This window comes from Passer domesticus, chromosome 5, assembly GCF_036417665.1.
Source record: "Passer domesticus isolate bPasDom1 chromosome 5, bPasDom1.hap1, whole genome shotgun sequence".
NCBI lineage: Eukaryota > Metazoa > Chordata > Aves > Passeriformes > Passeridae > Passer > Passer domesticus.
In genome coordinates, this window is record NC_087478.1 from 5,769,327 (window position 1) to 5,796,032 (window position 26,706).

The following is a 26,706-nucleotide window of genomic DNA, read 5'->3' on the forward strand; positions in this document are numbered from 1 at the left end:
ATATGTCAGGCCTGGAAGGAAAGCAAAGAGCTGGTTGTGTTTGAATTCCACATTAATCTACTTGGTGATGAAGCTATAAATCAAAACCTGGAAATTTTGCCAATCTGAAATGATGTGTTTAACATTTCAGCCCTTTCCTTCCTCCCTCTTGCCCAAAATTGCTTTGCACAGCCTTTTACAGCAGCAGGGCAGGCGTGCAAAATGTTGCTTTTTCTCCTGAATCTTTAACTGTGCTTAAATACAAGATGTCTTCAAGGCAACCAGGTGAAGAATGATGCTGAAACAAGATTGGAATTTCCAAACTGTTCCTTTCTGAGAGGAAACCGTGTTTCCTCACAGGGCACATGGGGTTGTGGGGATGTCTCAGATCCCACCATGAAGTGGAAAAAGTCCTTTTTTTTATGCACTACCCAGCAGAGTGCCAGCAAACCCCCAGATGAATGGGGGAGAAACCCCAAAACCCTCCAGGTCAACTCTCCAGTGCCCGTGGCAGCTGGGGGAAAGACCCCTAGCACCCCATGGCCAGCAGTGTGAATGCACCTGGGGTGCTCTCCTCAGGGAAAATTATAGGATCTATAGTAGAATCACAGAATGGGTTGGGTTGGAAGGAAGCCCAAAGATCCTCTAGTTCCAGCCCCCTCCCATGGGCAGGGACACCTCCCACTAGCCCAGGTTGCTCTGAGTCCCATCCAGCCTGGACTTCCAGGAAAGGAGCATCCACAACTTCTCTGGGCAATCTGTTCCAGTGCCTCACTGCCCTAGTGAAGAATCAATTCCTAATATACAACAATTTCTTCTTAATAGCCAAAATTAAACTTTTTGCTAAAGTATAGAATATTCCATGAATTTCCTTATCTGTCAGCACAGCAAAAGCTCTTTCCTCTTCCTCATTTTAGATTAGCACCCAGCCCCAAAATTCTACATCCCAACCTCCTTACTTAATTCCATTACCTGTAACTGGACATCTGGGGAGCAATGAGGTACTGCAGACAATTCTGCACTTGTGCCCATAACCTGAAGGAATTTAATCTGATTCTGCCTTGGTTTCTATAGCAGTAAAATTACTTAACTGTCTTTCCAAGCACTTGGTGGATAAGAAGCAGTGTGTAAAAAGTGCACATCGTCTACAGAGAGTGAGGAATTAAATGTCTGTGAGTGATATCCTTGAGAGATGGCTCTGCATCCAGCGGTCTGCCTCTGACTTGGTAGGAGCAGTTGGTGGGATTTTAAACAGTCGAGACACATAAACACATTTTTACTGTAGATGTAGGTCCTGCACTGCCTAATGTTCTTTGACATTGCACAGGCATAGCTGGGAAACTAAAACATTTGTTGATGGATTTGGAGATTAAATAAATAGTGAATTATCTTCAGGATGTTAAAATGCAGAACTGACTGCTTATCCCATAATAATAAGCCAGCCCTCCCCCAGTACTTCTTGAAATGTGAACATTTCTGCAAAAGCAGGCACTGTGTTAGTTCACAAGGCCATTTGTTTAGTAGGTCAGAGCAGTCAGACATCTGGGCATTGGTAAAAATACATCCGACAGCTCGGTGACATCTTGCACAACTGACTGTCTGAAAGCCCTGACTGGAAGTTTATTATTTGTTCATCCCCTTTTTCAAATGAATTCCAATCATGCAGTCAGACAACCGCATAGTGGATCACAAAACACAATTAAAATATAGCAAGCATTCATTACAATGAAAATATAACAACTGGTGAATATTAGCCCCACTGGAAACAGATCAAGGCAAGAGGTTTGCTTCAGACTGGGCAGACAAATGTGTCCCTGGGAATCACAGCAGACTTGGGGGAGGGTTTATTTGCCAGGAAAGAAATGCAGTCTGAGACAAATGATGGTATTCTTCAGGGTACCAAAAGCCTCCAGCTCTCAGTACTGCTCAGATGGCCCGAGTACCAAAGCATTGCTTGCAGACAGTGAAAAATGGAGGCACTCAGCATCCCTGAGACAAATACAGTCTGGAGACCAAGAATGAACAATTTTTGGATTGTTTTAACCTATTTTATAGCAACTGCTGTTCAGAGTGCAGCTTGAGCAAGTCCAGACTTCCAATTGCTGTGTCAGACTGGATTTGAACACTGAAATGTTTCAGATCCCACTGTAACACTGCAGCCAGCATCACCCCAAAACTGTTATTTCATCTGAAGCATCGGTGCTGGTTTTCTGAGAGCAAAGACAGTAAAGTCTCTCTTCATAAATAAGGGAATTACACTGATTATGTTGATGCCTGGAGTTTTTGTTTCCAAGAACCCATTGGCCCTTGTATGGGTAGTAAATCTGTACCCTCTGTTTTATATATTTTGTAGATGGGACAGTAGAAGGCAACAGGCAAGCTTTGGGATGTTTGTGTAGTGGAGACAAAAGACTAGGGCAAGGATATGAAAAAATTACCTAAGTCAGGGCCATGCCTGAACAACCATGATCCTGGCTGGTGGATCATGAGTTCTCCCCAGTGTTGGGTGCCAGCAGCGTGGGTCCTGCTCAGGCAGAGCCTGGCTGTGTGCTACCCTGCTCTGCTGCCCCCAGCCCTGGTTCAGCAAAAGGCACCAGAACCAGAGATGCACTGAGATGTGATTAACTCAAAGAAAAACACAAAACGTGCTTTTCAGAGTATGAAAAAGCATGGCTTAATGTTACAAAGTTGACTAACATTTCTCTTTAATGGTTCTTTTTAGGGTTTTTCTGGTTCTGGTACCAGGCAGAAGTCCTACACTGGTCCGCTTTGCTCCCAAGGTGCAGTAGCAACAGGGATTAATATACAGTAACAACAAAAACTAGCACAGTCAAGAACTTATTTGCTCATCTATATAATCAGCAGTGGAAGAAGTTTCTGTCTCTGGGAAGTGATTAAACTGTCAGGCTTTCTGTCCAAGCAATACTCTACTAAAATATCCTGCCAGCATTTAAATTGGACGATGCTGGCTACTGGGGAAAATGCTTTTAGGATTAATATACAGAAGTGTAGAGTTAGCTATCAGCTCATGCTGGCTGCTAATAACAATGCTGCTGCTGGAACTGTGCAGTGATGAGCCATGAGATGCCTTTTCCAGCAAACCTCCACCCAGCAGCAATTCTCCTGGTCCCTGACCCAGCATTTCAGATCCTCTCCAAAGAATTGCAAGCTCACGGGCATTGACAAATAAAGTGACGTGGTTTTACTGAACTTTTGCAGATGTTCACAGATTCTGTCTGAGAAACAAACAACTATTCAAGTCCATCCTGACCTGTGAATGTTTTTTAGACTGCATTACTGCTTGTTTGGATGGGAAGAGAGGCATCTTTGATGCTCCCATTTCATTGGTGACTCTGGCAAAGGGGAATAATATACCAGGATTGTGATAAAATGCCATGGGGAATGTCTCAAGGCAAGTGCATTTTTCAATGGAAAAAGTGTCGATGTGCTCAGTGCTCACAGGAACATAAATCTGCTGGGAGAACAGCAGTCCTGGGAGTCTTCACAGGCAGTGGCATCCCCTGATGCATGGTGCATAGCTGGGATTCATTATCAGTAATCAGAATCTGGACACATCTGGAAACCAACTCATTAGTTTTTGAGGAAAATTTTACATAGGGGGAGGGTAAAAATGAGGTTCAGCATTGAGCCCTTTTGCTTCCCCCTCCCCTTTCCCAGGCCCACGTGAGCTGATTGGCTTCAGGTTCAGGTTCCTAAGAGAAGCTGCAGGGAGAGGGTGAGGCAGCCCCACACCATAGGCAGCCTCTGCACACACTGACCTCGGGGCTCAGCTCAGCCCAGAGTCAGCAGAGCCCAGGGAGGGCAGCGTGGTTCACTTGGAGCCACCCCAGTGGTACATCTCAGGGGGGTTTCAAAGCCAAGCCCTGGGTAATGGGCTTGCGTTACTGGTTGTGGGTATCTTCTGGAACAAACAAATACTTAAAATAAAAATGCTGCCCATGCTTGCTGAGCTCCAAAGACCATAAAATCTATTCCTGAAGTCTGCTGAAACCAGAGCATGATTTGAAGCTGGTTTAAAGTTTGCTGAAATTACTAAGAGCCCTGCCCCGGTCTCCCTCTAACCAACACACACAATTTCTACAGGCTTTTAATTTGTTGCTTTCTGTATGACTTGGCTTCACACATGGAGACTTCCAAAGCACAGGAAAAGCAAAATACCAAGTAAATGGGAGTAGCAGAAAATCCATTTTCCAAATGCAAATACCAATCAGTCACTCCAGCGTCCGGCATTAGACAAATCTGTGGAGATGATAAATATCATAATGGGCTTGTCCCCACAGCAGAATAAATGTCTAGCCTCAGTTGTCTCAGGCTGATTTAAAAAGCAGAGAAGCTGATGGGTTTACACTGCAGCCTGGACTCACCTATGGACTGGAATGAGTTGCTTTTCAAAGTGACATTCAGGACCAGTTCCTTCTGTGCTGTTCAGTTTGTTTAACCCAGTTTAATCAGTCTCAGAAACACACACAGTTTATTAGGGCTGTGTCACTATACCTCAAGCTGTAAGTAGTTAGTGTAACTCTAGAGAGAAGGCAGTCATCCAAGCCCCAAAGCTCTCTATACCACATAAACCATACATCAAGCAAACCAGAAATTTTAGGCAATCAGATGCCTGGGACTTTGCAAGATGAAGCAGTCAGAAGGCATTGCACAAGTCACTTAGGGGTAATTAGTTATACTACAGTTGAAAACCCTCTGCAAATGCCCATTTTCCACAGATTAGGTGCCTTTAGGCATCCTTTCCTCTGGGTAAATTATAAATTATTCCTGTGCAGCTGTAGTGACAGCCTTAGGATGCAGAAAAAATAAGGTTGTACTTATGAGTATAAAGTTCAAGGAAAGAGTATATAGTAGATTGAACATTAATTTGCTTTCACTTATTCCCCCCCTGCTCTGTGGGAAGGAGAGTTTGGATCTGAGTTCCACCATAGGAGACCCCATCACCATCCTCCAAATCAAAATGTTTCTCCTTCCACACCTCCCCTGCCCACAGCATCCCTTCTGTCCCACTGCAGGTGTGGGACACAAAGTGGTTGGCAGGAAGAGGACAGGACCCTGTGAGAGTCCCAGGGGTCTCCCTCCTGCAGCCCTGGGGTGTGGGGGTCTGGCCTGGTGTTGTGTTACCCTACCTGATAAACGTCCCTGGAAATGCACCATGGCTTCAGCATGAGCTGCAGGACCCTCAGGTTTCCAAAGCGGCAATTCCTCAGAGCCCGGGACGTCAGGCTCCACACCAGGCTGTCCCAGCTGTAGAGCAGATCCTCAAAGCCAAAGAGCACAGCAGCCATGCCAGCTCCCTGTGTGAATCACCCAGACTCCCTGCTCCGAGGCAACCAGCTAATCCCAAGGCGCCTTATGAACTGCAAGGTTAAAGAGTCACCGAAATTTCCATCAAAGAAGAAGAATGAAAAGCAAGGAAAAAAAAAACCAAACCGCCAAACCACCAAACCAAAACGGACAACAAAAAACCAGCAGCCAAAATAAACTGTTTGGGGATGTGTCTTTCTCCCTTTGCATACGCCCTTCAGGATGTGGTTTCTCCCTCTGTGTATCTTCTCAGAGCGAGTCCTGCTGCACCCAAGGAGGAGCAAGGAAGAGGTAAAAATACCTCTCCTGACTTAGGAAGGCATTTGCACATCCCTTCCAAAGGACTTGGTAACACTGCATCACTTCCCAGCTCCCTGCTGCAGACCCAAGAAGCAAACTCGGATCCAAAGTCATCACTTTGCATGCTCAGTCCTGGGACTCCATCCAGAGGGAAGAAAAAAGCTGCTCACTCTCCGTCTGCCAGCATTCCCAAGACATTCCACTATTGGGCTTAACTCTTTCAAACACTCCAGAAGAGCATCTGAGAAGGCAGCCCTGCCACATGCAACATTTCGTCCTTTCATTTCGTGTGTTAAATCACCATGGCACAGTTACACTCCACTTTTTTTCCCACCCAGCTGTCTTTTCTGGAGCCTTTTTATGTTTTGAACTCATAAGGGAACTTAATCCTTGCATGAGAATTATGCAACAGTCTGCAAAGCACCTTATTTTTCCAAGGGGTGATATTTTTGAAAGTTGATGGCCTTTTAATACCAGTCTGATTCAGATGATATGGAGATATTTTTAACCCTTGGTTAGCTTGCATTCATAAGGGTGGAACGTATCTGAACAAGCCCAGGAGGAAGTTCCAGAAGAACTGGATGCCAAAATACTCTTTTTGGTCTATGAATACAAAGAGTCACTCCTGGAATCCCTTCCTAAAATAAATGCTGAGAAGAGATCAGTTCTCTGCCTGTTTCCCTGCAGGAGCAGCTTGTCTGGGTGGAGGCTTCAATGCTGTCAACATCTATGATGAGTTGAGCTGAGGGAAATGGTCCAGTGAGGGCGAAAATCAAGATGAGGATTTTGCAGTTCAGGTAGATCACCACAAAATCACAGAGCTAAGTTGCAAGACATTTTCCAACTAAATTCAATGAGTGCTTCTTCTTCCTATTTAATCACCAGGTGGGGAAACTGAGGTTGGGAATATTTTTATCAAAGGCACAGTGCAAGCCAGCGCCCTTGGAGACAGCTGCCTGTCAGTGCTATTTTTCACTCATTTTACTCTCCCTTCAGAGGAATGCATGCAAAAAGGCCACAGGATTTGGAGGGAGCAGGCAGGAGTCAGCTGGAGAATGCCTGCATGGAGGCACTTCTTAGAGGGGCAGGAAGGACAACTTGAGCTGAAATCATGCAGGACCTGCATACACTGAACTCCTAAAACAGCTGGTTTAGCAGAGGTGGGAAGGCATCTTTTCCAAAAAGCCTCAATGTCTTCCCTGATTCAACTCCCTGGATAGGGAAGAAGTGGAATATTAATATCTGCTTGATTTTCTGTAGGTCTGTCCCACCATGACCCCATCCATACTTTGTTCTTTGAGGACTGAAGGACATGAAGGGAGCATCACATGATAACGGCACAAGGAGGCTCGTCAGCTCATTGACAGGGCAGGGGAGGGCCAGGAAAATACAGCTGCAAAATTCATGTTCTCAGCCTAATTGCTTCTTCAGGACGTCGTTTTTAGAGCAGCTTCATAAAATACAGTAATAAAATAGTAATAATGTTTCTTTAAACTTGTTAGGAGCTATTCATTCTGCAAAGTGCAGTTTTCCTTCCTCCTCTCCCTGTCCTTGCCTGTTTTCTTGGTATCCAGCCTTTGCTGTAATCTCCCTCTGCTCATCCTCTCTTGGTTATTTTCCTGCCTTTAAACTCAGTAACACACTGCTTCTGTTAGCAAGAATGTAGACAAGGGACCAGGAACATCTCCGTTATAAAGCCTCATCTAGAAGAAAATAATTATACAGACAATATTTGCTTCAGGCTACAGCCTGATATACAAGATCTCTGCCTGGGAGCACAAGAGAGGAAAAGAAAGAAATGTGTTTGATAAAGGAAAACAGAGGGGGGAAGAAACCATAGCAAGTGATTGCTCTGGGATGTGACCTAACCCCTTTGGTATTCTGGAAAGAGGAGAGGAGGGGAAATGGAGGATATACCACAGTTTTAAAATTAGCTGCTCCATATGTGCATCAAGTCTTTCCTTATGGCTGAAAGGAGATTTTCAGCCCCTGTCCCAACTCAGTAATTACTCAACAGATGAGGGCAGCTCTGAAGGAGCCCTTTCACTTGGCTGATGACATAATCAGACTTTCTGAAAACAGTTCTCCTAGGTATTTATTTAACTGATAGGCTGGAGCAGTCTCCTTAGGAGTCACTTGAGCCTAGAGAAGGCCCAGTGAACATTTCAGTGGATAGATTTACCTTCATGATTAGAGCAGATTGCCTGGTTTCCTGTGGAGGTTTTCCTGCTGACCCGACACGTAGTGTTTTTTGAGAGGGTAAAAGCTGTTGAGTACAGATTGCTCAACCCACCTTGCAGGACACAAGGGAGTTGCAACCATAGAGGTTTCTCAGGCAAAGACAGCCCATCCCCTCTAGAGTCAAGGGATACTCCACCAAAAGAGCTCTTTTCAAGCAAGACACCACAGAATGTGCTCTTTCTTATCCAAAATGGTCAGAAGAAGTTACTGTTAGAGGGAATGGCACAAGAGAGGAGAAAAAAATTACTGAGGATTAGCAACTTGGCTCTTCCACTGGAGTACCTTTTGACAAATTTCTCTAAAATCATCTTATAATTGTACAAAACATGCTCAGTTTCACCTTTACTAAGGTCAGTTAGGAAAAAAAAAGCCCTTTAAGCTCTACAGAGGTCTATAGATATTTGCACATCTTTTCCTCTCTAATTATGCACTGATTATTTCCTGCTGTTTCTGAGAAAATGTCAGCCAAAACATTTACTATGAAACCTCCCACGTTTTACTGACAGTCCAAAGGCTGTTACTAGGGTATAAAAATAGCTCCTTACTTCCCTTGACAAAAAGCAAAAAAACAACCCCCTTGAGCTGCTGTGCTGTTTCATGGGACTGTCACTGGGGCTTGATTTCCCACCCCAAACACTGCAGGCAGCTCCTCCTCTCTGCAGACCCTGCAAATCCCTGCCATGCACGGGTGTAGGTGGGTGCTACCTGCACCAGGAGCTTGAGAGGTGGGTCCATGTTCACCTTTCTATGTTCTGGGCTTGGAAAGAGCAGTTCAGCATCCCTCTCCATCATGCCCCAGAGCAAACCTCTACCCACAACTTTCTGATGGGTGTGGATGTGTTTGGGTGCGTTGAAAGAAGGCCGTGCTGGGTAGGAGGCAGTTTCCTTTGAGTTTGCCATAGACAAACCAGAAACATCTTGTTTCTGCTCCACACATGGCCTCTGTGGTCCCTGGAGCTCCAGCCCAATGTGGTCTTTTAGGTTCTATTTCAAATTCAGGGCCCTTCTTGATCTTTATTCCTCTATAATATAAAGAGGATTAATGTTGTCAGATCTTTGTGCCCAGAGTCCCCCTTTCATGTCACAGCTTCATGCTTTCTTATGCTGAAGATGCTATTTTGAGATATTTAACTGGTTACAAGTTTCTCCTTGTGCCTTAATGGCATATCATTTTTGTGTTTGATATGATGGGAGCAGTTCAGGGATGTCCTGCTGCCAAGTTATCAAAAACATGGATAAGAAACCACCCTTCTCCCTTCACACGTGCCCAGGCAGAGCCAGGGGATGGGGGGGACCTCACAGCAGTGACCTCCCTCCTGTAGCTGCACTGAACCACAGAATCCCCCAAGATTTTCAAATGGTTATTGTGCACCAAATCCACTTGAGAACCTGAGTGTCTCAGTGCCCTGTTTCCACCCACATCAAGGTGCTGTCATCCCTCCTGCTGACTCATCTGGGCTTTGTCTTTCCCCTGACATGTGACCTTGCTGTCACCCAAGGAGGGATCATGGTGGGTTTCTGTGTGTCCAGTTGGGAGCTTCCTGGAGTGCAAGGACTGCAATTAGTTTTGTTTCTATTATTAGTTGTATTTCTTGTAGTTTGGAATTTGTTTGTGTAAGGAAAGCTTAGAGAGAAGGGTTTCAAAAGGATCTGGGAATGGCATTTGATTTGAAAAAGCAGATCCTGAGACCTTGACAGCTGTTATGCAGCATATATGCTCTAGGCAGAGGAAACCCTCCAAAATTTAAGGGGAGTGAAAATAAAGTATAGATGTTATCCATACTGGGTCTGCTGAGAGCTTTGATCAGCCAAAAGTTGGCCCTGCATTACATTTGAATTGCTAAAGAATTGTGACCTCAGTCTGGCTGGGCCACAACATCTGGACAATGATCATGCCTGAACCTCTAAAGGCTTGTAGAGGAGGCACAACCACCCCTAGCTCACCTCTCTGGAACCTCTAGACAAGCAATTATTCTTGGAAGTATTGGCCCAAAGATCTGCTGCCCCATGCAAATATGATGCCTGTGCCTGCACTGCTTCTGTTGCCTCCTAACTCTCATCTTCCACGTGCTTCCAAAACCACAGATATGAACAGCCTCTCCCTGCCTCCCCTGGTCTGCCACTGCTGACAGCCCTAAAACTTTCCTGCAGAGAAAATTCAAGAAACTGAAGACTTCCCTGCTGTTTGCATTTTAGGATGAACATCGTGAGTCAGAAATCCTGGCCAATTTCCTCAAGATGTTCTCATGAGTCCATATGGCCTAAAATGTTCCATAATGAAATGAACTGCTGCTTCACAGTAATAACAGAATGAAAATTTACTATTCCAGTCATCCACCTTGATCATAACACTTCTGAAGCTCTTTGAAAATGTAAAGTGCTCTGGTAGTGCTAAGTATTATCGTTATGCCAACAGCAGCTCTGTCTGTGTAAGGCTGTTCCTGTCCTCACTCTAGAGAGATTTTTATTGACTGACAGAGGAGACTATGTCATCTCCTCAAATCATACACATTTCATTTCCTAAAGTAAGTTGTGTTAGTGATTTAACAAGGTTTAAAAGTAGGTGAATCCTATAAAGCTGGGCTTGTACTTGTCCCTAATATTCCACCAGCTAAAGTGATTTTCACTTCTGCTATGCAGAAACGTGAAAGAGATTGTGCAGAGATTTGCTATTCAATCCTCTTTCTCCATGGATGCTGTGGTGAATGAGTCTGCAGGAGGGGATGTAGGTCAGGACAATGTATTAAGGAAATAGTGCAGAACAGCCACAGAAAGTGAATGGTGAGATCTTAAATACGATTATTCACTTTGGAAACCCAAGCTTATGATTAACTCTGATCCTGCTGGGCACTGTGACCAGGCTCTCCAGTCAAAGCAGCACGTGCTTGCACATGCCCAACACCACAAGGTTCATCTTCACCCTGCTCTCTGCTATCATGTGCAGAAATGCTCAGGAGAATTATTTTTGGCTGGAAGAAAACAGAAAAAAAATCACACCCTGCTTGTGAGGCATGTATGAACAGGGAATAGCATAGAGCTCATCCAGCAGCCGAGCTGTTTTCCTTCCCTGTTAATCACCCGTGTCTAAAACAGCCTCTGACAAGGTTCAGGGGTGAAACAATACAAACCTGAGACAAACCTGTGTCTGTGCCCATCAGGTGGGCACTGAATCCCAGACTGAGGCTCAAACATGCCTGACTGCCCACAGAAGAAGTCATGCACTTGTGCACTTACACCTTTCTTGTTTCAAGCTTTTGCTTATTCCTTTGGTGACTGGAGCAGGTGTTTGCCTTTGAGGGCTGGAATTAGATGGTTACTAAGATCCTTTCCAACCCAAAACTTTCTATGAATCTTTATGACATTTCTTTATGTTACATCTGTGCTCATATAATTTTGAATTATATATTTATCTTGTGCTTCCCACCCTTTATCAGGTGATGATCAAGCTGTCCCAATGGCCTTGGCTGAGGGCTGTGGTTTGGAAGACACACTTTTTCACATTGCAGGTGTCCCCTAACTGGGACTATTTTCCTGTGAGAAAGGACAGATCTGGTGGCTCATAAACAGCCAGCCTGCAGCTCTGCCCCGTGGCGTGGTAGATAATTTCATGAAGGGCAGCCTTGCTGTCCATGCAAAACAAGCCTGCACACAGCACAAATGGCCCATGGCAGCAGAACATTTTCTTGCAACTTGTCCTGCAGATATATTTAAGTATCTGCCTGATTCAGACCCAGTGGTAACACTCACTGCTTTCAATGACTGATACAAAGTCCTTTCTGTTCATAGACGAGGGTGAGAAAGAAGGAGGGCAAAGGGAACATATTTTAGAAAATCAGTGGTCCAGATTTCCCATGTTTGATCTTGCTTATGGGTTGGAAAGTCTGTTTCTGCCTAAAATAAAGAAAACATATTTAATTTATTTCAATGCTTCTTATAAAAAAATCATTACTAGTAAATACTGATATTGCTGGTTAGGATGTAATTGTTGTCACTGGACAGAGAGGAAGATAAACAGGTCAAATATAACCTTCAGAGTGAAAATGAGGAGGAATCTGGTCCCATTCCAGAAAAGTCACCAGTTTCTTGAGCAATATTAGAAGAGTCACATAGCTTTATCAGTCTCCATTTCCTCAACAGATTAATTCACTGTCATTTGTCAGGTGATATGAAATCTCAGGGGAACTGTTTCACGTTTAAAAGTAAGTAAGTGTTCTAGAAAGCCAACTGGTCATGTTCCATGGGAGTTCTGCAGCAAAAATCAGAAACACTTAAGATATCTTGGGTTGATAATATACCTTCTGTGTTGAAAGCTCCTACACTGATTATCAAAATGAGCATAACTGTGGGTAAATAAATGTCCCCTGAGGTGAAGACTGCTTATGTACGTGTGTGCTGCCTGTGGGAGCTGTGCTGCACACATCCAGGTGATGCTGTGTGTGCAGGGAGGCTGCCATGGACGAGGGGGATGTCCCAGACTGAGCCCCACTGGGCTGCTGAAACCACAACGCCCTGTGTGTGCACACACTTGCACACTCACTCATGGCATCTGCACTGGGGCTGGATCACAGGGGGCTCCTTGGCTGCTGCCATTGCCACAGCACAATTAATCTGCAGATGGGAAATGCGGGAGTCAACAGAGGGGGATTTCTGTACTGGAGCAGATCTTCCTGCTGAGAACATCTCCCCAGCTGGGACCAGTTAGACCTTCTCAGTAGAGCATAGGAGCTGACCTCTACCCTGTTTGCTCCTGAAACGCAGACCCCTGTGGCTGCTGCTAATGGAAAATCTCCATTTGTTGTAGGACAGCTCTGGATCCATGCCATCTGCAGTGGTAATGCATGCACAGTTGACAGAAGAGGATAACTTGCACTTCTGTTGCTGGTTGGTTTAAAACCCTGAGCAAACATCAGCTTCTACTGCCTCATGATGCACTGGGAGATTTGTACCACTGAGCTGCCACCAGGGCTGTGATAAACAGGTACAAGAGGGCTGAAGTGCCCGTGTGGGACAGCCAGTCTCAAAGGCTGGCTGGCAGTCCTGGCCTTCCTTTCTCTGATTGCTTTCTACAGCTACCACCACACCAGCATTTCCAGATGGGGTTCTGAGTTTCAGGAGATATAAATAGTAGCCCACACTCCTACAGAGTGGAGAGAAGTTAATCAAACTCTCCCATGCTCTGTCTTCCAACCTGATGGTTTGCCATGGGGGATCCTAACTCACTGTCTGGCTTGTTTGCTCATGCTTCCTGGGAAGAGGATAAAATAGATCGAACGCTGCCGGATCGAAGCTGCAAGTCAGTCACTTCTTTGTCTCTGTGGACAGAGCAGACTGAGGCTGCTCAGAACTTAAAACAAAGAGGATTTACGCTCTTGATTTAGAAATTTATGACTCATTCCCATTTTGGCTGTTAGGAGCGGCTGTCATTTCCCCTGCCCCCAAAACATCCATGCAATAAAAAATAAAACCCATAAGCTCTTTGCTGTTCTTATCTTGATTCAAAAAGAATTCAAATGTTCACTGTTGCTATCTGGAGCTTGACTTCCTGTTATTAAGAAGGACATCCTAGTATTTAACAACATAAGATTTTTATTTTTTCCCCTTCTTTAAGCCAGGCAGAAAGTCTAATGATTCTGGGGTTTGTTTCCTGCTTGTAATTAAGTAGGTCACAGCTGCAAAGCAAGAGAACAAGAAAATATTCAGATCACACAAAGCCAAGAGCTATTAAATCATTTGCAGCTGAAGGATATGGCAGATTTTCTTTTTAAAAAGAAGTCTCGAGTCTAAGGAAAACAAATATAGGAACTTTTAGGAGAATGATGAACTTGGAAGTTCTGCCCAAGCACCACAGTAGCTCAGAAAAAAAGGAACGATCAAAACCCAGCTAATGTTGTTCACAAGTTGAATAGCTCTATGTGGTTGCAATAAATCCACTACTTCATTGCTTAGAGCCATGTATTCTACCCATGCAATCCACTTTGGACCACATGCAAGACTGCCCTAATTTCTTCTGGGCAGTTTCCACCAAGCCCTCCGTCTCAGCCTGGAATGCCACACCATGTCCTCTCCTGTAGGTCCCCCACACCCTCCCCGGCTCCAGATGCAGCTCAGACCTCCAGCAGGATCTCAACCCAGACATGAAGCTCCCATGGTGCCGAAGGCCTTTTGATCTGCACTCGTGATTTGTGTTGTTGTGCTTTTGGCTCCCACTCCACCTCTGTCTAGGACAGCAGAGCTGCCCTTGGTCCCTGCTCCACTGCCTGCACCCACAGACAGCACCAGCAGTGCATGCTCCATTGCCTTGATAAACCAAGGTTGAGCAACAACCTCTGAAGGCTCTGACAGCCGTAGTTCAGCCTTATCACAGACAGGAATCCACTGACAGAGCCACGTCACAGCCTTGCAAAGCCAGAGAAAACTTCCTTCACAGGCCGAGGTGTTGGTCTGTGAGAACCAGGCACTTAAAGTGGGTCCTGATTTGCCTCATTTCATTTATTTCTGGACTCAGGAGAAGCATAAATGACTGCAGGTTTCTGTTTTGGTTCTTTTGCCTAGACTTCAGTATAAACACTCCTTCAAGCCATTGCTCCACCAAGATGAGGGGACAGAGAGCAAGAATCTTTGCCAGGTACAGTACCTGGAACCACTCTGCTCCATCATGAAAAAGGGTACACAGCTATAAGAACTGCCCCATTAAGTGTCTACCTTGGTCTAAAGAGCAGTGGAGATGTGTCCCAAATGCATCACTGCTGTAACAATGGGGCTCTTATTCTGTGCACTAAGAAAATGGTCTTTGGGAAGATTTATGTCTGAAGCCAACCAAAATCAACACTGAACACGGCAGTGGTCCAGTCAGACAAGAATCACTGCCTGGGCAGGGAACACCCTCTGTGAATCTGTTTGATTTCAAAATAGTGTGTTTGGTTTTGTCAGAGAGTGATTAAGATATGGGTAGAATAGCAAGAACGAAAGCTTATTCCTTCTTCTATGAAAATGTGATCAAGAGAGACATAAATTTCTGCCATTATAAATTGGTGATGACCTAATGTTTATTCAAACTCTGATTGGGAAACTTGTCATGGGAAAGAAAAGCCCATGTAGATGGTATTCTGGGCTCTGTCCCTGTGTGACCAGACGTGGTCAGTTCACTCCAGGATAACAGAATGTGGACCTTTTCATGTTGGTATTTCTTGGCTTTGCAAGCTAGGAACCGGGAGGGAGAGTTGGTCATTGCCTCCCCAGTGGGCAGTTATTATGAAACAGAAACAACAGAAGGTTTCTCAGAGGCTGGTGCCCAGGGAATTTGAGGTCAGGCCTGCAGTCTGTCCTTGCAAAGTCCTGACCTCACAGGAGAGGGGCTGAGTGCAAGACTGAGGTGGTAGATACCCTGGGCTGCACAATTCATCTTCACATGATTCAGGGTGTCTGGATTTGTGAGTTTCCATCTGCAATTTCTCTAAAAGGCAATGATTCCAGAAATGTGTTTCTCTCTTCCCTTTAAAATGGGGTTCTTTCACCCTGAGCCCCTCACACAGAGGACTCCTGGGGAAAAAGGTGCTGAGAAAACACTAGTGCTGAGTGCAATAAGGGATGTTCAGAGATCCCATGGTATCTCTTGGCCTTTGCAGGAAAACATTTATGCTGCTTACATCCTGGATCTGCTCTGGATCTTTCAGCAATTTCCCTTCCAGTCTAGGATGGATAACAGCATCCATGAATTCATATGAAACAAAGTTCAGAAATGGAAAAAATTTAAAATACTTCAGTGACCAGAGCCTGGCCAGCAGCACAAAGTCTGCTGTGACTGATGGTCAGGAAAAGGGGCTGGGTCATCCAGTGGCTTCAGCCTGATTATCTTTCCCTGACACCATTCCCCAGAAGCCAGAGGCTGGCCCCAAGGACACTTTAACCACTCTCTAGTGACTGATTGGACACACTGGAATGCACTAACATAACTGTGCTTTTAAAAATCACCATCCTCTGCTTTTATGACTCTCCTTGGCCAGGTTCCCACTTGCTTTAACTGAAGCAAACCCTTTTTCTCCTGCAGGAAACTGCCACTATTGGTGCATTTGAAAGTTTACAGGATGACACACAATGCCTGCATTACAACAAAGTCCAGGATGGAAAAAGGAAGCTTTCCAACATTTCAGAGTGGAAATTATGAAAATTAGAAAGCCTCCTCCCAGTCTCTGGTGTGGTTTGCAGGCATGAGTTGGGTGGAGGGATGCTGAAGAGGGAGGAAGGGGATGTGGGTCTGCACTTCCAGCTAATGGGAGCCCTGAGGTTTGATCCTGCATCAAACACTCCCAGATTTGCAGGGTGTTGGCAGTTCACCTTGGCTTTTACCCTGAAAGCATCTTGGCTGCCAAGTGGGAGCAACAGCAATGGCTGGGTCTTGCAGAGGTCTGCAGAGGATCAATGTCTGCAGAGCCTTGCAATATGTAAAGTCCAATGTATTATAAGGAATAATTTTAAATTGTGGTGTAGGATTGCCAAACTCCCCTCTTACAATAGCCTGTTTATCATATTGGCCTTGACAGGTTTTCTTGGATGATGTTTTCAAATATTGGGAACTCCAGGCTTTGCCCTCAGGCAGCAGTAACAGCTCTGAAGTCAGCTCTGAGGAAAGGAGAGCCTGTGAAATATTGGCAATTCACTTTTCTTGTTTTTTTTTTTGTGAAAATCTGGACGTTTAATGAGGGTAAACTTCATGTAGCATTTTAGCCTTGATCATCCTCCTTCCCCAGTCTGCAGGTGCATTAAGAGAAGACTGAAAGACAGAAAGTTACTTGATGCCAACCCCATTCAGCTTCCTAAGATGCTCCAAAGCATCATGGAAAATATTACAACCTATGCAGGACAAGTCTTGTAGTAAGAGGTGAACTGTGCCTGTGGAATCTATACCAAATGGGTTAATAAAAGCAAGATGTTGGAGGGCTTTTTTGAATTACTGTGGAGGACAAAAAGCATGTTGACATTCTCCCCTCTGAACAGGGGCAATTTCTCATGGATCACATTGGTCAGGGGAGCTCACTGAGCATCCCACAGTGCTCTCACCCAGGCAAACCTCAGCATCTTTTACAGATATATTAAATACAGGCATTTATGTAGAGAAACTGACACGAGACACATATCTGTTTGAATGCCAGATTAAATCTATCCTGCAAAGAAGAAGAGGCATTTGGAGTGGGTGCAAGTAGAGGATCCAGTTCCTTTTGTACCTCCCCAGCTGCCCTGTTTTCAGGTGAGGTATTTGGCCCTTTACCAAGCCACTGGTGCAATCTCAGTGATCTACTCCTGGTGCCCACAGCCTGAAAACACATAAATATGGAACACTATTCCAGAATGTGATCATGGATCTGTCCTTCAGAGCAGTTTCAGACATTCCTCAGGATCTCTGAAGACAGATGTCTCCAAAAGAAACAGTGAGCACCAGGACACCCCCTCCACCCCCCACCTCCTTTGCCCCCAAAAGACTCAAATAGAATCTCTTAAAATTGAACTGTTTGTGTAGACACAGCCTCAAGGACACAGAGAGCTGGCTGAAGCACAGGGCTCTGCTGCTTGGCACCTGCCCTGTCTCTGCTGGAGTCATGCAGGAAGAGCCATGGAATCATTAAGATTGGAAAAGACCTCTAAGATCATCAGGCCTCACTGTTAACCCAGAACCACTGTGTTCGCCACAAAACCATGTCCCCAGGTGCCACATCCACAAGTCTTTTGAACACTTCCAGGGATTGTGATTCCACCATTTCCCTGAGCAGCCTGTTCCAATGCCTGACCAACCTTCCAGTGAGCAAATAATATCCAGTCTAAACCTACCCTGCTTCAACTTGGTGGACAATGCTGTTGAAAAGAGCATGTATTGATGCTCTTATGACACAAATTTTAGCTTTGGTGGGACTCAGGTGATTTTCTAGTGGTCCACAGAAATAAGGAAGCAGAACTATATAATATAGATTCATATTTTCTCTAGAGTGGGGTGCAGCCCTTATGTTTTGCAGGGCACATGCCCCCTTAGAATCCTCTTCCAAGGACAAGCAAGACTCCCACAGCTATGGCAGTGCAGGGCTTCCCAGGCCAAACCTGGGCTGACAACTGAAGATTCACAGGGCCATCTGAGCTGGGCTAGCTCAGATGCCTCATCAGGAGCTGCTCCCCAGGATTAAACACACTGAGCAGACACTGTGTTTATGTCCTGTAACTGGAAAGGACAACTCAACCAATGCAAAGTTGTCTCTGAAGATATTGGGATGTGTTGTCACTAGAAGACACACATTACTGTCTTTTCTTTGACTACTGAAGTATCTTAAAACAGTAATAAAAATTATTACAGTTTAATGATGAACTTGTAAGCTGAATGAAAGTACAATTGGAAGGAAGCTGAAATGGGGAACACACATTAGTAAAAACACATTCCTACCTTTAATCTCTCCTAGTTGAGTTTCTCCAAAACTCATCTCATCCTCCCAACTTATCTGTTGGAAGCTGGCAGGGTGGAAACTCCCTGTGGCAGGAACTTTTGAGTTAAGGCTGATTTGATTTGCACTTGCAGAGATTTCTGTACTGAACTAAAATAGTAAAACTGTATGATGGTACTTGTTATGCACATAGATCCCCAAAGGGTAGATGCTTAGTGCACCAACATTAATTGCAGGTTATCAGTCCTTAGAGTCAACCTAATCTGTGTTGATGCAAAACTTGGAGAAAAAATAGATATCCATGGTCCCACCCCATCAAGACTGGTGTGTTTTATAGCAAGAGTACTAGAAACTAAAATGATTTTCAACCTCAGCTAAGAAGCTTGCTCACTTATTTCAAAGCATGCACAACCCTAATTGCACCTTCTAAATATGTTCCAGAAATACAGCTGGATTGTAGAGTGTGTGCGGGTGACTAAGTGGCCTCATTTGCAGTCCATTATCTTGCCAAAAGCTTTTCATGTGGTATCTTTGGCAAGTGGAGACAAATTGCACTCCATGTCTGTGCAATTTGGAGAGTGTGAAACTTTGATCGCAAAAATACCCAACCCCCCCCCCCCCCCCAAAATAAAGTGTAGGAATCATTCATACCAATTTTCTTGAGGAATGAAAAATCACCATTTCTTTGAAGCCATTAGAAATTATTGAGACAATGAGGATAATTTAAGCTTCAGCAGGAAATAAGTTAAACTAATACAGAAAGTTTGGCCACGAGTTTGGAAACATGTTGGAAATCTCAATCCAACTTTCTGAACTTGAGTCAGCAAAATAGGAACTGTGTGACTACCTACACAACACATTCCCTCTTGGTCAGAACAGCCTTTTCCATGATTTCCACCAGGCTGACTGGGGAGGCCCTGGTGCCTGTGAGCTTCACTGAAGTCACTGCTGGTATTTAAGAGGCTTGTGTTGGTGTCTAGTCTGCACCAAAGAAGTCTTTATAGTGAAAATGGAAAAGGTCTGTGAAAAGTAAATGTGCTGCTCATCCACTGTTTTGATTTGATTTTTTCCCGCCAAACACTGTACATTATCCTGAGTTAAATGGATGAAAAGAGTGAAAAAGTTAAGAACTAGAAATAGTCATGTGTTGAACTTTCTACTTGATGCCTAAAAATGCTGTTAGTTCTGGAAATTGTTGAAGCAACATTCAAGCAATCCCTTGTGCAGATCAGGAACTGATAAAGTCTGAAGACTTTCTGTGTCTGGATTTAAAACCCAGCTGGAGGCATGTCTGTGCTCTTCCAGGGATAAGTCCTGGCTAGAAGAGTTAGGAGTAGGACTTTAGGTTGGGGCAGGTATTTCAACCACCCAAAGTGCCACTTGGCATTATCTATCACTGGCTGACTTTGCAAGAAACTGAATCTCAGAACTGGAAACCCCTTCCAGGAACCTTCAATTTGGGATGGTAAGTTCTTGCCTCCTGGGCTGCAGATCACCACCTCGAGGGAAATTAACCTGCTACTGAACCATCACAGCTCCTTGGTGTGAGCCTGGGGCTGCTGCTGGGAGTGTGATCATGGTATCAGCTACCTGAAAAAGCTGTTTGAGCAGGCTTATTAGCCAAAAGGATCCATGAACCAGAGGAACCTTTCCACCCCCTCTGAAATTTTACAGCTGGATTCACATGATCCCCTCCTTCCCTTTACTCGAATCCAAAACATTTGGCTCATTTCTGGCTCCCAACCTCTGTCCCCAGGCTTGCCCTTGCTCTGTCCCCTGGTCTTTCCATCCCAGTGCTTGGCCAAAGTGAAGGCAACAAATGCTTATTTGTAATGAAAAAAGCTTTTCATTTTCTCATCAAAATAAGAATCTGAAGCACTGGAAATTTCAAAGCAGAACCTCTGCTCGTGAGGTCTCCAGGCCTTGAGAGCCTTCGATAATTCAATTAAGCTCCAACCATTTGAAAGCCAATTTGAGCAGTATCCTGGTTCCAAATTCTTCAGAGTTCACCAGTCACTATCCATTAGCCTCTGCCATGCTCCTACCTCTTGCACTGTTAACCTGCATGCATTTTGGGGGATGAAGTCTGGCACAGCTCCTGATCCGTTTCACAGAGAAGTCGGTTTTGATTTGTTACACCTTTTAGAAGTGTCAGAAAATATTATAACTTCCAGACACCTGAGAGGTGCACTAAGCATTTATCTGTCTAGGTAGAGTTCAAATTAAACCAGTTCTTCCGAAATACTTGTGAACAGGTCAGAAGAGATAAAGCTCTGATGAAGCAGATAAAATTGATGTTTCAGCAGTCACAAGGGATTATATCAGAACATTACATAGGTGACAGCTTTGCTACTTAAGATTAGCCTTTTATTAATTTATTTTTTTGGATACAATTATTTGTCTACAGAGAGGGTGAATAATTTTTTGTCACCTTGAGACTTGAATAACTTCCAGAAAACAGCTAAGGCAATGGGAGTCCCTTGCTTCAAGGTCTTTCTTCTTTCTTTGGCAACTTCTGCACTCAAGTATTTACTATTTGTTTTTTATCTGTGATACCTGAGTAACTCTCCTGTCACCTCGGCAGTCTATCAGATCAGCAGTGATGCTGTCAAGGTAAGACACCCATCCAAAAAATGTCAGTGAAGGTGCTAAGCAAAGGTCTGCAGGACCTGCACGCCAGTGTGATTTCAAGTAGATAGGGTGAACTGGAAAGATCAGCTCCCCTCGGAGCTCAGCCGTGGTGTCAGAGCGAGCGCTCACAGCATCACTCACAGAGTTTGCACACAGGGTTCCATGGGCCAGGATCACTCCCCTGTGAATGCTGAAAGGTCTGCCTGTTCCACCCCGTTGGACCCTGCCCTCCAGCCCTCGCTGTGAGAGGTTTCTCACCCCTCTGCTCTTGAATCCATGCTGGAAAAATGGTTAGTAGCAAGCTGAGTGCTGAATTATCCTTTGTCTGCTAGAAGAAGAAAATCAGTAGCTCAGAATAATAAAAATAATAATAAAAAAAATGTACAGCAGAAAGGCATATTGGAACTCTTTTGCTAGGTTTGCTTGAAGGCAATCTCCTCTCTTGCCAAAAGCAAAGGTCACCATAAGCTGCAGAGTAGCGTGGGAAAACCTGCCTTGGAGCTGGCCTGCAGAGCAGAAAGACTGACTTTTTTTTCAGCCCTGGGTTCTCTCTTCTCAAGAGAAATTTATTTATAGGAGGAATGACGTTTCCTGCTGCATTCTTAACGTGCTTGCAGCTTGGGATAAGAACATGGGAGCTTTGTCTTCTGCCATCTGTTTTCTGTGGCAATAAATATCCATTTACGGATTTATCTTTGCCTGGTGTGTTTTAAAGTCATGATACGAGTGAGTGTTCATGGATATCCATTCAGGGAGGAAGTGTCATAGGTGAATAGCAGTCCCAGTTCTGTGCTGGTATAGATTTACATTTGAGTAATGGACAGTGGAGCTGTGGATTGGGGCTTTGGCCGCATTTTTAATCTTAACTTATCTTCTTTGGAAGCACAAGAAATAAAAAAGCAATCTGGACTAAATTCCTGCTGAGCTGCAAGCATCCACTGACACAACTGGGCACAAGGCCTTTAATTTACCATATCTGAGAACTGGGACTTAAAGCTGGGGCACAAACTGCAAAACCCAATTTTAAATGGCTTTTCCAGCCAGACCTCTCCCAGCTTGATTAGTTTCTTACAGCACTTCATTTTGCCTGGAGATGGCCTTCCTTTTTACACAGCCTCTGTAGTGCCAGGCTTTGAGCCTCAAAGGCAGAAGAGAGGGCAGGCATTCCTTTTTAATACAAGAAAGCTGCATGTTTTCTCTGGGCTTTCTAGCTCAAAAAAAACAATGCCTTGTGTTTGTGGTGAGAAGCATTCCCGTGGATGGAAAATAGCCAGTGACGTCTTGAGAGGAGTAAATTGTGCTCTTCCTTAGGAGTGCCTTGAAGCAGCAGAAAGAGATCTCTGGATGGTGCTAGGCATTTGTTAGACATTAGCAGGACTCTATTCATCTTCCTCTCACCCACATCCGCAGCACATGGATATAATAAACATAGCTGGGAGGCATGAACCGTCTCACATCAATAATGCAAAGGGAGAGGGACTGCCTGTTTAACGTGCTGGGGGAGGAAGACCCAGGGAAGGAAGATGTGGTGGGGAGAGCTCTGTGTTGAGAAATGCTGTGTTAGGGATCAGATTCATGTTTCCTGTTTGTTTTGGGGTTTATTGGTGTGTGTGGGGGATTGTCTTCTAACCAAGGTGTATGGGCTGGTTAAAGTAGAACTGGCTGCAGCTGAAGGAGTTATTAAATCAGTCAAAAATATGCTCAGGGGACCTCCTTTTCAGCCCCCCCCAGTACTTTGACTGCCTTTGCAGTGATCCCAAAGGCAATCCCAAGTGCTGGTCAGGATGAAAACATCTCATGGACATCAGCATTGAATTAGAGGAGCCCAGCTCATACCTCAGTCCTTATAGCAGCTGCTGGTGTGCCCTGTGGCACAAAGCACAAAGCTTAATTCTGCCTCAGCTGACATGTCTGGTGGTCTCTGTGTCATACCTACTAATATTTAGCAATGCCCTTTTTCACTTGGACTTGTAAAAACCTTTGTAAAGCTCTATCTTCTGGTCGGTGTGTGCCATGCATTGCACAGATCTCTCACATCTCAGGCTTTGCATGTTAAACCTGCTCATTCAGGACTGTATTTTGGGCTCTTTCACTGCTGCTGTGGGATTTAATGGACTCTGAGCTTAGGAACAGATTTTGGGTGGCTTCAGAGAGCAGAGAATCTGCCCTGCCAGCTCTAGCTGGTGGGGAGCTCCAGGGAGAGAAAACATGATGCATCCTTCATCCAGGCTGACCACAACCTCATGGGCCAAATGCCTGATGAGCCAGTTCTGTGATGAGGCAGAGAGAAAAGCAGCAAGGACAGAGGCTCAGGACAAAAAAGAAGTGATTGCAAAAATCATCCCATCAAATTCTCTGGCAACCCTTAAAGCAAGGCTCCAGCATTTGCCTGAGAAGTCTAAACTACCTCAACCTTAGGTCAAGAAGTGGGAAGGAGAGAAATAAACTGTGGATGTGAGTGAAAATAAAACAACACAACCCCCCTGGCAGTGTCACTTGGGCTGTATGTGGAGCTGTTAAGTCTGTACACTGTTAAGTCTCCTGCAGTGCTGGTCATCCTTGTGCAGCTGTTCTTGCCTTCTACATAAACACTGAAATTTTCCAACACCTTCTTCTGAAGGTATTTCCGTGCTCTGCCTTGCTCCCTTCCAAGGGGTTATATCCTGGGAACACTCTGTGAGAGTGCTGCTGGTTTTTACACCTCTCCATCTCATGGGCTAAGGTACAGAGCAAAGCAAAGGCTGGGGTAGCTGCTGTCAGGCAGGTCAGTGTGGATAAGATGTTCCAAAGGGGATATGTGCATGGAGGAGAGTGGTCTCACATTTTCTGCACTGTTATATGTCTCTCAAATAGTGATAGAAAAAGGGGGAATGGTTTTAAATTAAAAGAGATTTAAATTAGATGTTAGGAAAAAAATGAGGGTGGCGAGGCACTGGCACAGGCTGCTCAGAGAAGTTGTAGATGCCCATCCCTGGAGGTGTTCAGAGCCAGATTTTGTGAGGAACCTGATGTAGTGTGTGGCATCCTACCCCCAGTGGGGGGGTCAGGATGAGATGATCTTTAAGGTGCCTTCCAACCCAAACATTCTACAGATTTATGATTTGTCTGCAGACTACTCAGCCTCAGGCACAGTCTGCGTAAAACCATGAGCCACTCCAGACAGGGAGGGACCCCCTGTGGCCATCAGCAGCAGAGGATGGTGGCCCTGCAGCAGCCGAGAGCTCACCCTGGATGAAAAATCATCTGCCACCTTGTGGGAAGCCACCTTGGAAGGGGACACCACACTCTGCCTCCCCACACTCTGCAAGAGCAGCTGCAAAGCACCAGATGCCAACCCTGGTCCAGCGGCAGCAGTGCCAGGCAGGGAACAGGAGCACAATAAAACCTGACCCAAGGCAGGTTAAGGCATCAGGGCTGTCTGCCCTGGGCACCCTCAGAACGAGCATCTTGAACCACAAAGCCCAAATTTACCGGGAGGGACATTTCTGAATGCTCTCCAAAGCAACAGCCCACAATCAAACAATAGCAGACCAAAGCTGTGTGAATAATTGATTATCTTTGGTTTGCTTGACGGACTGGAAAGGCAAAGGAAATATTTTTCAGGTTGACACAAAGTTATTCTGCTTTCTCTTCTGCCAAATGGAGGGGAAAGGAAAACAAACAACAAAAAGGCTTTGCATTTAACCAAAACATTTTTTGAACAGCTTTTAATTTTTGAGATTTTTCTCATATTCCTTAAAAAAAAAAAGAAGGAATTTGTCTAAATGAAATTACACTCTTTTCAAAAGAAAAAAATGCAGAAAAAATTTTGGTTTGAAATGTACAAAGCAGATTTTTTTTTTTTTGAGTACAACAGACTTGAAGTAAACTCACAGGTGGCTGCAGCTGCAGCCAGACTGCTTTTCAACAAAACAGAAGCCTGAAGAAAAGGCTTTCCTCTGTCCTGGGTGAAAGACCCACTCTGAGCCACTCTGGGCTTGTAGAGCTTCTACACTTGCCACCAGTGAGTGCAGCACCCCTTGCCCACCTGTGGGGCACTCAACCCCAAACCCCTGTGGGCAGGAATGAGCAGAGGGTGCCTGTTCCTTTGAGCTGACCACAGTTTTGGGGATATCAGCAGTGACAAGCTGGGCTGTGAGTGTGTGTGCAAGGTGTCCCTGTCCCCTGGGAGGCTGTGCTGCCCCTGCCAGCTCTGTCAGAGGCATCTCAGCAGGCAAAGGCAGCCTGAAAGCACCTGGTGTGTGCCAGATGTGTGCTCAGCGCGCGCTCTGTGGGTGTCCAGCACACTCTGAGCTGAGCCCCCTGTCCCAGTCACTGCTTCTTTGCCAGCCCATCAATCTTCAAAGTGCCAGGACCCCCTGCTTCCCTGGGCACTGCTGCTGGGTGATGTGCTTCCAGCTAATCAATGGCTCTACTGCAGCTTTCCTGGGAGCCCTGCCATTCCTGCAAGCAGCGTGAAAGCAGCAGCCCCGCCTTGGCTGTCCAGGGACAGCCCTGTGGTGTCACCTTAGAGGGACTCTGTGCACTGCAGAGCCTTCACTGCCACCAGTGCTCACTGACTATCTCAGCTGGGACAGATATAGGTGGGCATCAGCATCTCTGCTCACTGACACGGAGCCCTTCCACACCACCCTGAGCTTTCCTCTGGTGTTTATTATTATTATTATTATTATTATTATTATTATTATTATTATTATTATTATTATTATTTTCTCCCACTGCTGCAGGTCACTGCTGCCATATGCCATCATTCTCTCTCAATGAGTACTGAATATCTGAAACTACTTTTTTTTTTCCAGAGATTATTATCCCAACTATTGCCACAGAGTCTCTAACTAGTTACATTTGTTTTAGGTTGTCTTACAGTTCCTTCTGGCACCAGTTTCCACTCTAAGTTGCTACACAGCCCCTGACAAGTATTAATTCCCGTTCATCAGCTCACGAGTCCCAGCAACAGTAATTCCTAGCATGGCACACACCAGCAGTAATTTCTTCACACCGTGACATAATCCCTGTTAGCTCTGACTACTAACAGGGCAGACAACTGCTATCAAATGGTACCCTCCTCATCCTCTGGGCATGCATTCAGGACAAAGAAATCATGCTTACCCTTTCCACACTGCGTCTCCTCAGTGATCCATATGGTATTTTGAATAAAAGTCTTCGGGTCCTACCCGGAGTCACAGCTGTCTGTACTACCATAGTGCAGAGCTAACTCGTGTGTGTGTGAGAGAGAGAGAGTTCACAGCACACACAGGCTTCCCTTGAAACAACTTACAGTCTCATCTAGATTTCCCAACTATCAAATAGCTGAGTGGGTTTTCACATCAGACCATATGAGTCAAGATGTGGCTTGTTTGAAAGAAGGAGGGGGGAAATGGGAAAAACAAAATTAAAAAAAGGAAACCCCAAGCCTTGTAACCTTAACAACATGCTTCAAGCAGCATATCTTTAGCTCCCTTCTGTTTCTTGGTGTAGTTTGCTCAGCAGGATTGCTGTGCCATAGAGGTGGAAGAATTAAGCTTCTGGGGAGAATGTTCCAAAAACGTCAAGCCCGCTTCTTGTTGCTACAGATGGTAACCAGGTCAGTTGTCTAATCAAAGCTCTATCTGAGTTATTATACGTTTTGCCATGTGACTGCAGACCCCTCTGGTTTGCTGTACAGTAGATCACATGTTCACCTTAAAAAGAATATCTGGTGTATCCCCATCTGGTGCAGAGATTAGTGTTAATTCCTGGGTTCAGATATTCCTCCCTCCTAGATGCTGGAAAGCACAGAGCCAGAGCAGAGGGCTCAGGCAGCTCC

The 26,706-nt window shown here is 45.0% G+C and overlaps 1 protein-coding gene across 7 annotated transcripts in view; it reads right to left on the reverse strand.

Annotated features, from left to right (window-relative positions):
• The window catches only part of FRMD4A (FERM domain containing 4A), a 356,537-nt gene that overhangs the window by 170,876 nt on the left and 158,955 nt on the right, over positions 1–26,706 (reverse strand). For 2 of the 7 annotated variants that reach the window (XM_064421803.1, XM_064421804.1), the window contains exon 1: positions 5,130–5,303. The exons of the other annotated variants lie outside the window; for them this stretch is intronic. In XM_064421803.1, the coding sequence (XP_064277873.1) occupies positions 5,130–5,288 (159 nt within the window). In that variant the 5' untranslated portion in view covers positions 5,289–5,303. Of the gene's footprint in view, positions 1–5,129; positions 5,304–26,706 lie in introns of those variants that run through there. 7 annotated transcript variants of the gene reach the window in all.